Below are 14769 nucleotides of genomic sequence, written 5' to 3' on the forward strand. Positions count from 1 at the left end.
TGAAGATATGCAACAACTCTGTTCGGTGGTAGAATACGGCTGCCAATTCGGCTTACACCCATAGCACACGCATAGCACGCCCGGAATGTATTAGTTGAGGTAGTAGCAGCACCGGCAATCAGCAGATCGAGAAGTAGGCAAGAGCAAAATTCGGCAGCATCGTGTCTTATCTGTAGACTACATCGGAGGGCTATATCTGTGATTACAATCTAAGTTCCTTCGCCCAATCGATGTCAGCGATGGGCTATCCTCCGACCGAGCGCCTGATGTCCCGGGCACTAAAGGCAACGGTCGTCTCACTGTTGTGTTTGGCGATGGCACGCAGAGTGAGTTTATGGCTGCCCTCCTTGGCTAGCACCTTGACGGCACGCCCGCGGAGTTTAAGTGGCTGCCCATCAAGGAGCCATTCCAGTCTCTCGTCATCGATAGGGATACCACCCTGATCGACCGCGCTCCCGAGCACCTCGAACTCGGTATTCGCCGCCACAACCTCGTCCTCGACTGGATATAGAATGGCAGGGTACGGCGCGCGCTCAGGAACCTTGATATTCACCGGATCCGAAGTCGCGGTGGAGAAGCCGTCGTGCGCCAGGAGCCGCAGCAGCGCCAGACCCGCTGGCACACCGGAAGCGTCCACCTCTGCCGATCCGCCACACAACCCTACCGTCAGTCCGTGCCATGTCTTCCCCTCGTCAGAGCTGTACTGCGCCCAGATGTCGGTAGCCTCACCGGCGTCGAGGTCCCAGTCGAGCCTAACAACAGTCTCATTGACGAGCTTTGCCTCTACCTTGGCAAAGCACACAAGCTCATCAGGGGCACTTCGCGTCCACGCCTCCTTGCCCCCTCGATCGAGGATCTGCAGGTTTGTGCCTAGCTCGGTATTCGGGAGCATGGCAACGAACTCGAGCGGCAATCGGTCGGGGTCGTCCTTGCCTGTCTTAGAGCCGGACCCGGAGCCACTGCAACCGCAACCGCACCCACCACCGTGACTGATGATGCGCGTCAGGCGTGCTCGGGAGGCGACGTCGCCGGCCGCTCCCACAAGCAGTGCGTTCCAGCTTATCTCGGGCCCGTGCTGGATCTGCGTCGCATTGACGCGGGCCACCGAATCAACGCTGACTCCGCCCAGCTCGTCGATGGCGCCGCGCACCGAGATGACAGGGTTGAGCTTGTACCTGCCAAAGTCTTCCTGTTCCCACGGAGGCGGGTCCGGGCCTGGCGGGTCGGGCCACCACCAGGGTTTTGGGTCAATGAGGATGGGGATGTCGTCGAGTGGATTCCGCTCTCTGATGTAGTATGGTGCCAGGCGGGGGTGATCGATTAGCCTGGCGTGCTGGTATAATGACATCCAGCGGTTGGCCGCGTAACTCATATAGTCCCTGAAGACGGCCGGGGAGTACACAGTCCCGTCCTGGATGTCGCAGCCGTACTCGCCAATGGAGGCGGATGGATAAGGCTCATACACAGGGTAGTTGGGGTCCGGTGTCCCCACGTTGCCGGACGGTGTGTGGGCGAAGCCGTAGCCATGTCCGATCTCGTGTACAAATGTCCGAGCATTGCCCGATGCCGCGGTGCCGAGCCCGCCACTCCCGCAACCAACCACTCCGCCTACCGGAATGCCCACAGGGAGCAGCCCGTAGTACACCACATCAGCACGGTTGCCGTCGGCCTGGCGAATTTTGTCGAGGCTCGCGAGGAGGGAGTTCCAGTTTGCCGAGCAGCCGCCCGCTCCACCGACGGCATCGTCGAGCGGCAGCTGCCAGGTCAGGGTGCCGGCTACGGCGAACGACCCCGTCTGCTGCACGGGCATCATCCGGAAGGCGGTGCTGGCCGTTGCCTGCGCATCGGCCAGAGTTGGTGCGGCGAGGTTTAGTGTCGGCGGCGTGGTGCCTGGCGCGGGATTCGCCGTACTTGGTCCTTGGTATGAGACCAGAATCACGCGCACTCGAAGGGCTTGGACGAGGTAAGCCGTCACGTTTGTCGTGCGGGTCTCACCTGTATCCAGCTGGAGAGTCAGCCGCATGTTTCCCGCGAAGTCGGCTGCGTCGATGCGGAAATTCAGAGAATTCAGGAAGGTTCCGCGCTCATCGGCGTAAGTGTCGTCCAAGGGCGTCACCGTGGGAGCCCGCCAGGGCGAGAGGGTCCTGACCTCTCTCCACGGTCCAATGATTCCTGATTTGCGTTCGACCTTGAGCGTGCCGCCGACAGGCGCGTCACTCGGGAGGCCGAATCCTGGTCTCACGTAGGCGCGTACTACGGCCGGCTTGTACGCGACAGGGGTCACTGCATTGTCTGATGCCCGGTCGTTTGTGTCGGTGAGATGAGAGGCCGAATGATAGTATTGCACTGACTGAGTGATCTCGATACCGGTTGAGCGGCGAGTGAAGAGCGGGGAAGTCAGATCTATTGCCTCACGAAGTCGCTCGAGGACCCCGACGAGGTCTTTCAAATCAGACCCGGACATGGTCAGCTCCACAAGCTCGTACCAGAGTGTGACCACACCTTAGAACAGGAGAACTGGATGGTACGGCTTGAACTAGAAGCTGTATATTCAACTTTCCATATGACAAGGATGGAAAGGTGACAACCAGCATTTGGCAACAGAACCAAACAGAAGTCAGGCCGCTGGTTATTTGGCATAGGCAAGAACTATGAGAAATTTGAGGGCAGTAGCGAGGTCTCCTTGCCATTTATATAATATGGTAATTCACCTGGCACCATCGGACTTAGAGATCCAGCCGCAAGCGGCTGAAGGCCATGCGCCAGTTATCGTCATGTTGGCAATAATGCCAAGTAAACAAAAGGAGCCAGTCAAAAGAGAGATTCAATTCACACCCAGTGCCTCAGTGCTGACCTATGACCAAGTCGACTACGCTAGTTAGTCAAGTCTCGTGTGGTTCTCCGACGCCATACATAAGAGGCGTGAGAAGCTAGCCATGTGAGCAGCACTGCCACCACCAATCTTCCTCCACACCAGAATGTAGCATTTCAACATCTCGACCAACGACACCTCAATGCAGAAAATCCTAGCTTTAGCCATAATACTGCAAATATAAAAGTATTGCGAAGGCCAACTTACCAACAAGAGTTACAATGCGAACATGCAGCACGAATCTAGTAGAGCACAGCATATTCAGTCACTTCGATATGACGAGTTTGCAGTGCAGCGTTCTAGACGATGAGTCTGATATTTTTCGTAGATGTCCCGATATTGACTCGAGTAGCCTGCTATATTTATACAGAGATAGTGCAGCCTAGCTACGATAGACCGTAGGCGTCGTAGTTTCGGACTTCGAGACTAGTTCAAACAGATCAGGGGCAGTGCCAAGCCAATAGTGATGCTGATCGCACATTCAAAGGCGTAAGTGACGCTTCGAAATCACAGACGATATAGAAATATTTGAGGATCGCGTTAGGATCGGAAAACACCTGGAGCACATTATCATTCTCGACAGTGACAACAGACTTCTCGCAATTCAAATGGTCTTAATACATCCACTACCATAGCTAGATTCGATGCTACTAAAGAACAAGTTCTATTTGCAATTGAGTCAGCGTAGCACAGTCATTAGATTGTAACGGATTGAGTTTCTGAACTAATATGATCTTGTAAACTCCGGCGGGTCTGGGCTGCCATGTTCGCAAGGTCAAACATCCACCCGGGGCCAACCTAGACTTTTCACAGTCACTAGCCGTATACTTATGGGCAGCTACTTTGACCCTCACTCGAGGACAGATATAATATCTCTTCAATAAAAGACAGGTTGATGCTAGTATTTGAGGGCTTCGGACCCCTTCCACTGGGCATGGTATGGAAGAATTGGGCGCTTGGTGCAAGTGTTCATTCAATTGCTCCAGTTTGCCGATGGTACGCCATTAACTAGGTTTTGATTCATCCAATAACCAAATCTGGTTGACATGATACTGCTTTCGAAGAAGTACTGGAAACAGAGCTAGAATGAAGTCGTTATGACAGGTGAAAGATTTGGCTATGGTAGACCAACTTCTGGTTACATTTCTGGTCCAATGAGGCAACTCAACCAAAGTCCGGTCGATTGGCGCCCTGTTCTATCGGAGCAACTACTCCGCGGCTTACGGAGACACGAGTTTCTCCCCTCCCGCTGATCAAATGCCGCAGTCGCTGGAGAAATTAATTAGCACGTCGCAAGCAGGTGGCATGATCTAGATCTCGATAAGCGCACCTTAGCCTCACTCATTAGTGCACGATCGCTTCGGAACGGCCCGCGCGACGAGCTTTCGAAAGCCGTAAACCTATAGACGCGTCCTGCCCGCTTAGCCTTCAATCTACGGGTCTGTTCTGCTCCTTCGAGTCGAGAACAGTGGCGCTTCCATGTGCGAAAGCGACAAACCAGGCGACGAAGGCGACGCATTGCCTCCAAACCCCGCAGCGCCACTCGAAGCGGCGAGCGAACCGGGCGAAGAAGACGAATTTGACATTATTGAAGGCTATGATACGAGATCAACAGGGTCCACGAGTGCCACATCTAGCATCTATGCTCATACATACGAACACGGCCGCCGATATCATCATTTCAAGAATGGACGATACCCTATTCCCAACGATGGCGAAGAACAAAATCGTGAAGACATGAAGCATGCTATGTTGTTGGAACTTATGGACGGAGAGCTGTTTTACGCTCCGATTGGCGACAATCCCCAGCAGATTCTCGATGTCGGGACGGGAACAGGTGCGTAGCGTTGGCCTGAATATATCATTAGATAGGGACACGGTCTGACAAGGCATACTGATGCAATAGGTATTTGGGCTATCGATGGTTGGTCTCACTGCCTTCATCCTGAATGCCATCATAGACATCTGATAACGTGCTAGTGGGAGACCAGTTCCCGAGCGCGCGTGTCCGGGGTGTCGACCTGGCGCCCATCCAACCCATCTGGGTACCCCCGAATGTCGATTTCTTGGTCGATGATTGTGAGAAGGACTTTCTAACCCGAGACTGCGATTTTGTTCATTTTAGGTTCATGGTTATTATCTTGAAGGCTGTTAGTACTGTGTTAGGGAATGCTTATCAGTAAGACCCACTGCCTCTGTCATGCCCTGGTCCTTGTATCTGTTCAATCCCTGTTCCAGAGCTAACGGAGATTCACCAACTGCTAGAGCTCTAAAACCCGGAGGATGGATAGAACTACAAGAGCTCTGCGCCGAACCTTTATGTGATGATTGCACCATGCCAGACGATGATCCGGTCAAGCATATGTATGATCTGGCTAATAGAGCCTTCGCGAAGTTTGGAGCAAATGTTACCATGGCAAAGGACCTCGAGCCCCAACTTCGCGAAGCCGGATTCGAGAACATACAATGCATTGTGAAAAAGGTTCCTATCGGAGTCTGGGCAAAGGATAAAACCATGAGGCTCATAGGACTCTATCAAAAAATGGCCGTCCTTGATCTCATGCCGGCACTGGCCGGCCGCCCGTTCGCGGCCCTTGGCCTGTCCCAGGTGGAGAGCCAAGTGACCTTGGCACACGCCCGCAGAGGGCTTGAGGACTCAAGCGTTCATCGATACTTCAACTACTACTTCTGGTTTGCCCAAAAGCCGGTTGTCAAGGATGATGATGGGTCATGAGGCAGGACTTGCCGGGGTTGTAACGTCTATCCGGCGTATTCGTTGGGTGTCAATAGTAGTTGCGGAGTTGTGAATAGTAGTAAATAGACATAGTAGGTGTACTCATAGGTTAATAATGGTATCAATTCAAGTATATGACCTTTTTGACATGGGTGCACCATTCGGGAAAGACCTCAAGATGAAGCCTCAGATCTAGGCCGACATAGCGTACAAACCTGTAGCTGCCATTACGGCGGTTCCAATTCCCGGTGATCTCTACTATCATCTCGGCTACTGATTGAACATTCCAGATATTAGAGTTTATCTGAGGACAGACAAAGGGACTGCAGGTAGTTCATGAGACCCGTGATGAGAATAAGACTCGTGAGTTTTTGGAATAAGAAATCTTAGTCCATCTGTCCAACTAACCAAACGGCATGAAACTAAAGTAAGACCTCTCTCCAAATATCCATCAATATACTATACACGGAAATTTATTTACAAATAAATTTTTATGAAGTTGAAGCCGAGGAGCCTTGTAATGGGGGCGGTTAAGTTTTAAATATTACATAGCTAACATCCGTACTCACAATCAGAAGCACCCCAATTAATGCCACCGAATCATGAGGGGTCACATCCCAAGCCAAGGAAAGGTTATGCAAAGAGATGGTGACCGATGTGCTCGCCATTCCCATCCCTTTATTCTCGTCCTCTGTGGGTTCGAGCTGGTTTCTGAGGACAATGGTCGCAACTGTAACCCCAAATTTCTGGCCTCAGGCGTTGCCTGCGTCACCAACAGCCTTTTCCACATCCTGCACGGGTCTTTCCACGTCCTTTTGTTTTTTCCTGATGTCCTTCCACTCAACACACACTACGCCAAGAATCGACAATGCGCTCATGGCCGCAGCGACAGTCATTGTCTTCATTAGCGCGTCATTATATGTCGACACAACCTTCTCTAAGTACTGTGCTGGCACAGTATCTCGTAGCTCCGTGGCGCCAGTATTCAAGACACTCGTCACATCCAATCCAGGAATGGTCTTGAGTCCGGAGGCAAGGTTGTTGAGGAAAACGTTCTCTCCCACTGAGACAAACAGCGCGCCGCCAAACTGCTGCGAGAAGTTGATAATGGCTGTGCCGATGGCAACATCGGACAGGGGCAGAGTGGCTTGCGCGGCGAGTAATGCTGACTGCACGCTTGCGCCTAGTCCAATACCATATAGGAATTGGTACGCGATCCATCTCGAGTGGCCACTGTCCGGGTGCAGGGTCGTGAGTAACCCAGCACCAATAGGGGCAACAACAGCGGCAAAGAACATTGCTGGCACGTAGTATCCAATTCTCTGTGTCAGCTTACCAGATATAATACTGGCAACGAGCACAGAAAGAACTAATGGTATTAGCTGTATGCCCGAATGGAGGGCTGTGGAGCCTTTGACGGTTTGGAACCAGATTGGAAGGAAGTACACCATGAGCGTCATGGAAGCTGTGCATGTGAGAGTGAACCAAGCTCCAGAGGCGATGGTCCGTTTGGTCAATATGTGAGGCGGCACTATAGCAGCCTCTTTCTTCCATATTTGAATGGCTGCAAAAGCAATTATGGTAACCGAGAAGACGACAAGGAGGCCAATAATACGACCTGAGCTCCAGGCGTACGTCGTCCCTCCCCATTGCAAGGCTAGCAGGAGGCAGACTATACTAGGGAGAAAGACAACAGTGCCAAGAGGGTCAAGCTGAGCAATCTGTCGCCTGAGGGACACTTTGTCTTTTGGTGCAGGCAGCTTGAGCATGATGATGACACCGAATATGGCGACCCCACCAATGGGTAAGTTGATATAAAAGCACCCTTGAGAAAATTTAGTTACTGTTTGGTCAACAAGGGGGTTTGCATTTACATCTCCATGTCAATTTATCCGTGAAAGCTCCGCCGAGCAGAGGCCCAACAACACTGGCAACTCCAAAAGTTGCACCAAACAAGCCTGCGTAGATTGGTCTTTTATGCAAGGGCACTGTATGAACCATAACCATCATGCCACCAGACATAATGCCAGCAGCACCCAGTCCAGCGATAGCGCGGCCAATGATAAGGGCGATAGAATTCGGAGCAGTGCCGCAAACAAGCGAACCAAGCTCAAACAAGGTGATAGACACCAAAAAGACCCATTTTGGTGGATAAAACTTGTAGATTCGGCCATAGAGAAGCTGAGCAGAGCAGCCTGTCAGCATGTATGCGCTAGCATACCAGCCGACATCATTCAGTGAATTGAATTGATCCGTGATACGAGGAACTGCGGTGGCAAGGATTGTTCGGTCCTGTAAGGTAAATGAGTGGGTGAATGGGGAAGTTAGACAGCTATGGTATAACGCCTTACTCACCAACGCTACAAGGAAGAACGCGAGCCATACCGAAGCCATGACCAGTGCAACTGCCATGCCACCACGATATTCTATCTCCTCTGTAGGAGAGGCTGCTTGTAAGGGGGGTGGCTTGGCATCAAGTTTTCGGGTATTGCCGTCAGGTTCCATTATGCTCGAGGCAGTATGTTGTTGTATGTTTTCTGTAGATGCCATGATTGTATGTGTAAGAGAAATGTGCAAGTTCAAGTGTTATAGCAGATGGAAAATGATGCAGGAGGAAGAGGATGACCAGCACCCTACAAAGAAAACGTTTCATTTTTATAAGCTTCCTCATATCCTCGCAATTACAAACGCTCGGTCAAGCGCTCTTTAGGATCGGGAGAGCGCAATAAGAGACGAGCCATACGCCGGACAAAACTTACACAATGTTTAGATGGTGTCGGCAACCGGCGTCGGCGAGCAAGTCAGCGGACCCACTCCCGGATGACCACTCGGAAGGATCTATTTTCCGACGCTAGCAGACATCTCCCGGCACCATAGCTGTTCCTCCCTTATATCAGTCGCCATTGTCTCTTCCTCTACGCTGGAACGCTGCATATTCCATCATTGCCACACAATGTCGACCTCCGAACCGATCGCGGCCGAGTTATCAACGACGCCGTTTATACCACATGCGTCCGACTCGAGGACGCTGATCCCGGCCCCTCGCAAACACCCGTGCCTCCTATGTCAACAACGCAAGGTTAAGTGTGACAGGAATACGCCATGTTCCAATTGTGTTAAGTTCCGCGCGAATTGTGTCATGCCAAAAAAAGATCTGCCGCTTAAGCGTAAAAAAAGGTTCCCAGAAGCCGAATTGCTTGCACGCCTGCGAAGATATGAGACCTATTTCAAGGAGAACGGGCTTGATGCCGATGCCATTGGCCGTAGCACCACAGATCCCCAATCCGAGAAAAGCTCCACCGAGGCTACCGCGCGCCATGTACGCCCGTCAGTTTCCGTCGAGAGGTCGCCAGGGAAGCTGCTGAAGTAAGTCAAATTCACAAGTGAAAATCAAAACCATCTGGCTAACACTGTGTTAGTGGCAACTTTTTAAGTGATCATGTAGGCAGCCGATCTTTGCATTGTTACAATGATCACAATGCCATCTTCGGGACATAGATACTCACTTCATTAGTTTCATGAGTCAGAAGAAATCTTACAGGGCTCTTCTGACGACGACTCATTTGAGACGCCAATCACAAAATCGTTCAGTAGTCGAGAGGCTGCCGCTGAGGAATACGACCTTATATTCGGCGAACAAGAGCAAAGGAACTTGTCTGAACTTCATCCTCCACCATTCCACATATTCAGATTATGGCAAATTTTTCTTGACAACGTCAATCCGTTGATCAAGATTCTTCATGCACCAACAATGCAACAACAGATTCTTGATGCTAGTGCAGATCTCGCCCGCGTCTCTAAAACTATAGAAGCCTTGATGTTTGGAATATACTCGATGTCCATTACATCAATCGATGATGAAGAGTGTATTTCTCTCTTCGGCAAAGAAAGGGAGTTTCTCCTGGCCCAATATCATACCGGAGCCAGGAAGGCCCTAAAGAATGCGGCCTTGCTTAGGTCTTCCGACCTCGTAACTCTCCAAGCCTTTTTTTTGTACCTAGTAAGACTGACCCAAGATATGATCTGATCAAATGCTGACATGTCTTGTGGCTGATTTAGCTCTCAAACTCCCAAGGTGGTTCCGATCCACGCTCACTCTTTTGCATGGCAGGTATAGCCGTGCGTGTCGCACAGAGAATGGGCCTTCATAGGGACGGTACTAGCCTTGGAATTCCTCCATTCGAGGCTGAAATGCGCCGACGACTATGGTGGCAAATACTAATTCTCGATCATCGAATTGCTGTGGTCTCTGGAACCTCTGGTTTTCCATCTTCTTATTCTTGGACCACTCTGTTCCCGTCCAATGTGAACGATAATGACCTTTTCGTGGGAATGCGGGATATCCCCGTGGAGTCAGGAAGGCCAACCGATATGTTATTCGTCTCATTGCGATGCGAAGTATTTGAGTTTATCAGAAGCCTTCAAGCAACGCGGGGTTCGTCAATGGATGCGAAGAACAAGGCAATCGATGCGTTTGAAAAGCACCTCGAAAGCAAATATCTTAAGCATTGTGATCCATCAGCTCCGTTACACTCAATTTCAAACTTGATGGCGCGATTGGAGATATGGAAACTACGATCGGGCGTGTTCACTCCGCAGTTGATACCGGATCTTCGGCGCGAGATACCTCAAAACGATCGAGATATTGTATTCTCTGCTTGCTTGAGGGTGTTGGAGTTCCATAACACTATGCTTGCCATGACAAATGTTCAGAAATTTGTCTGGTATTCCTTCACAAACCCCCCTTTTCCAGCCTACCTTTACTTGCTGTGCGGATTGCGCACCAGGACACATGACGATTTGGCCGACAGAGCATGGACTCAAATTGCGGACCACGCTGAAAACCGTGAGAGGCATGGCACATGGGACAACTCTAGGAAATCTAACCCATTGCGTCTGGCTATTGCCAATTTAACCCTCAAAGCATGGAACGCCCGCGAATCAGCGAGATCACAATTTCTACCGGTATTGCCAATACCGCGCTTTATCTCCGTTTTGCGCGATAAATTCCCAAGTAAAAGGTTACAAAATACATTCAGCGACAGAGGTGCAGGTCAACTCGAGATACCAGGGTTTATGAACGCCGAGGGCATGCCTGATTTTAACTGGGAAATGGACGACTCTTCTTGGCCCGATTTCTTACTAAATGACCATTCAATGGCGGAATGGCTGACTGGCGATGATCTAATGCATGAAGATGCGATCCTCTCTATCGGGAAGTCCTGATAAATTCGCGAGGCATTTGACTGACGTGACAATGACTTGTTGTATAGGATTGTCTGTCGTCGAGGAATGACTAAAATGAGTGTCAATTAAATAGAACCCCTAAATCAAGTTGATCAATGCTCCTACGACAGTACCAACAAGTGAGGGCTTAACGAATTCTGTTTGACAGGCTCTGCGCCAAACCCATCGAAAAAGCCGAAGCCGAGGTAAGGTGCAGCTTGAGATGTTGCGTAAATGTTTTTGTAGGCGACTAGTAAACGCTTGGGTGTAATTCGTATATCCGTATATCCGTGTGGGAATGGCTTGCATTCATACTAAGCTTAGATACGAAGATCTCCCGCAGTTCGGTCATTTCCTAATAAGCCGCCGCTTAACGAGTCAACGACTGCCGCGAACAACCTCCGGAGGCACGCCACGGTGGAGCCCGCCACCTCCCGTCTCGGTGACCGATTACTAGCCTTGCAATCTCCGAGTGCATATGTAACATCACTTTGGTCTTTAAAACGCTCACCTTTGATCTTATCTGATCATCGAATTTGAACAGGTATTTCTTCTTGTAGGTAGCACATGCGCCATTGGCTGTGGCTTATCGGTACATTCGTTGTCATCCTCAGCGCTCATATTTTACTCACAAAAATTCCAAACAAACAAATACGACTATGGCTCTCAGAAACGTTGTAGTGGTTGGAGGCTCATATGTAGGAGTTGTAAGTTGCGCGACCAGTACGGATTCATCCTGAAAGGCTCGAGCTGACTTATTTAGATGGCGGCGAAAGAGTTGGCGAATGTACTTCCAGCGACTCATCGTGTAGGGGCTTTTGAGATGATATGGGACACACATTAATGACTAACATCCACAATAGGTCCTACTTGTTGAGCCACATAGCCATTTCCATCATCTCTTCGCATTCGTAAGCTGATCAGCAAAACCTTGCCTACTGGCTTTGATCCATTTCCCTAACGTATCAAAGCCGAGGTTTGCTATAGTACCGAACTATGAGCATAAAGCATTCATCCCCTACACGGGAGTCTTCTCCGCGGCACCTAACCCGAGTCAGCATACCGTTGTGAAAGCAAGAGTGTTATCGGCGCAACCCACCCAGATAATTCTTGATCGGGAATGGCAAGGCTCAAAGGCAATTCCATTTGATTATCTCGTGGCCGCCACGGGCACGCGCCTTCCAGCCCCTGGATCAATGCAGAGCGATGAGAAACTTCCCTCTATTGATTATTTCAAGCAGTATCAGGCCGGTGTGAAAAAAGCCCAAACCATTGTCATTGTCGGTGGTGGTGCAGTTGGTGTTCAAATGGCGTGTGACCTAAAGGAGGTCTATCCTGACAAGAATGTCACTCTTATCCACTCTCGCGACCAGCTAATGCCAGTCTACAACGAGAAGCTGAGCAATATTATCAAAGAGCGCTTTGCAGAGTTGGGTGTAAAGTATGAATTGCAAGCCACTCTTTGATTTCACATTTGAGACTGACGTAGTGTACTAGTTTGATTGCTGGGACGCGGGTCATTGTCCCCACTGATGGATTTCCTAATGACGGGAACCCATTCGAGGTAGAACTCAAGGATGGCAGGAAAGTGTCTACAGAGCTTGCAATTCTGGCCACTGGACAGACGCCCAACAACGCATTCCTCAGCGAGTTGAAGCCCTCCGAACCAGATTCGATCATCAATCCTGCCAATGGCTTCATTCGTGTTCGCCCAACATTGCAATTCAAGGATCCGCAGTATCCTCATCTATATGCTGTTGGGGATATTGCTGACTCCGGCGCACATAAAGCTGCGAGACCAGGGGCTGGACAGGCAGCAGTAGCTGCCAAGAACATCTTTGCTATGATTGAAGGGAAAGAGCCTGCAGAAAAACTCGAAATTGGACCAGCGGGAATACATATGACCCTGGGATTGGTAGGTCGATCTAATTGTGATTTATGAGATATTTAGAAGATTGAAAGCGCTAACACTGCACAGAAACATAACATTGTCTTTAGGAATCCCGATCTCAAGGAAGGAGAAACAGAGCCAATGTGTAGACCAAGAGAAGAGTAAGTGCGTTTTGCTGGCACGAATGACATCAAGCTGACATTGCCACAGTGGAAAGTTAGACATGGGGATAGATGGAGTCTGGGTGAGGAGAGGAGTTACAGTCTCAGATCCACAGGAATATCATCTTTAAGACGACATAGCACCGATGACTGTGCTTGGACAATTGTAAATCGATCACACCGTTATTGTAAGCTAATCAGGCGGGATGATCTATTGATTGGCATAGGTGATAGGTTGAAATTTTGTGAGCTATGACTGTTTCCCGGTTGGATCCTCCGGGGCATAACAGCTACCTTCAACGACGCCATACGCAACTCTCACAGATGAATGGAACCTAGAGCGCCCGCTTTTTTACCGCCTAGTACCTATCTTAGCAAACTAGAAAGAGCTTAGCTCTGCATTTACTTTGAATACAAGGTTATATATTAGTGGTTTTCCGCCTGAGGTGAAAGCGCCTGTGCTGCTGCTTCTCGACTCTGCTCCATTCCCTTGTCGAAGTCGCCCACGACGGCTGAATCCATCAATCCGTGAACGTAGCAGTCCCCAATAAAAGAAAAGGTAGCCGAAGTGTCCGTGTTATCATCGATATTCCGCCTTAGCAAATGTGGAACCACCGCCCCCTGAAAAACATAGACAACATCGCCAACCTGGCACGTATCATGCGCAAGCCCCACCCGACACCCAACACTCCGGAAGAACTTCCGGCGATTGCAAGCCCAGAGAACATGCGTCGAGTACTCTTCCGCCAGTATCTTCTGCTCCGCCGACTGCCCCGCCCGCGACCCCCGGACAAAGTAACAGTGGTACCTCCGCATCCTCCGTCGAGAGCCCACCCCCACCCCATGTCGGTTGGCAATCAGCGTCCGCCAATGCGCGGCCTCCGGGTCCGGATCGGCCACCGCCTCCCGTGCTAGAGCTAGCGACTCCCGGTAGAAGCCAGCGATGAGCCGCCACCGCCGCTCGGGGTCACGGACATCGTAGCTGGGGAAGGGTGCATGCGAGACGGCGGCGACCATGTCTGCCGCGAGGCCAAGAATGTGCAGGCGATCGTCATCGGTGATGCGGACGGAGGAGGGTAGTCTACGGGTTTGCGGTGCATAGGCGGTTGCATATTGGCTTCGCTACCGTTCCAGTGCCTAAGGTCGGGGCACCAGGTTGGTTGACTAAATAATGAAACCTACGCCGAGCCGTCGCGGATTGATCTTGAGCTGTGTCTTAAAGCGATAAAAAGCCAAATTCTTTCCTGAAATGAGATACTCGTGATATCTATGTGTGGGACACGGTAGTGTTTCGTGTGTCATGTATGTAGTTGCAGATTGATATTCCTTTTCACACTGGAGCTAATAGCCTGTAGACTAAGTGTGAGTAACGCCAGCTGATGCGGATGTTATACTAGATGCTGAAAACATCACTTGAACTGCCCCGTGGCAGTAGTTACGAAGGGCTACATAATATAACTTAAGAGTATGAGGTACTCTCCAAATTTTCGGATTGTCTAAAGCTCTCTAACTGCCTCGCGTATCCCCGCATGGAAAAGCTAAGACATGAACAAGTATGCATAGTGAGGACTGGTGGCTGCCATCCGACACTGCTTGAACTGTTTGAGCCAACTGCAAGCCACCGCAAGCAACAAAACACAGGCCGTCTGAGCTATATCTGGGGAATATTCATAATAAGTCGGCAATCTGTTCTACATTTGCTAACGTTACCGATGCTCCGACAGATTGAATCATCGGACCGGATGACACGCCTGCGGTACGGAGGAATATGATGGGCGATCCTACAGCTGATGGTGGGAAAAAGAGTACCCAATAATATTGTGCATACAATTGTCGATCACCACATTGAGGAGATTGTAGTCCACACCTTTCAGCTGAATCAGCC

At 50.4% G+C, this 14769-nt stretch overlaps 3 protein-coding genes across 3 annotated transcripts; 1 reads left to right on the forward strand and 2 right to left on the reverse strand.

Moving 5' to 3' along the window:
• Window positions 1–244: 244 nt before the first annotated feature.
• On the reverse strand, window positions 245–2464 carry UCRPA7_1203 (putative peptidase m66 protein; the record flags this gene model as incomplete). The annotated part of the gene is made up of 1 exon (XM_007913789.1): window positions 245–2464. The coding sequence occupies one exon, from the start codon at window positions 2462–2464 to the stop codon at window positions 245–247; it is 2220 nt and encodes a 739-aa protein (XP_007911980.1).
• A 3894-nt stretch (window positions 2465–6358) lies between these two features.
• UCRPA7_1204 (putative major facilitator superfamily transporter protein) lies at window positions 6359–6904 on the reverse strand (the record flags this gene model as incomplete). The annotated part of the gene is made up of 1 exon (XM_007913790.1): window positions 6359–6904. One exon carries the CDS (start codon window positions 6902–6904, stop codon window positions 6359–6361), a length of 546 nt encoding a protein of 181 aa, XP_007911981.1.
• Window positions 6905–12028: 5124 nt separating this feature from the next.
• Window positions 12029–12888, forward strand: UCRPA7_1205 (putative amid-like nadh oxidoreductase protein; the record flags this gene model as incomplete). The annotated part of the gene is made up of 3 exons (XM_007913791.1): window positions 12029–12273; window positions 12330–12747; window positions 12811–12888. 3 exons carry the CDS (start codon window positions 12029–12031, stop codon window positions 12886–12888), a joined length of 741 nt encoding a protein of 246 aa, XP_007911982.1.
• Window positions 12889–14769: the final 1881 nt, after the last annotated feature.

This window comes from Phaeoacremonium minimum (genome assembly GCF_000392275.1).
Source record: "Phaeoacremonium minimum UCRPA7 unplaced genomic scaffold PA7_03_scaffold_62, whole genome shotgun sequence".
Lineage (NCBI taxonomy): Eukaryota > Fungi > Ascomycota > Sordariomycetes > Togniniales > Togniniaceae > Phaeoacremonium > Phaeoacremonium minimum.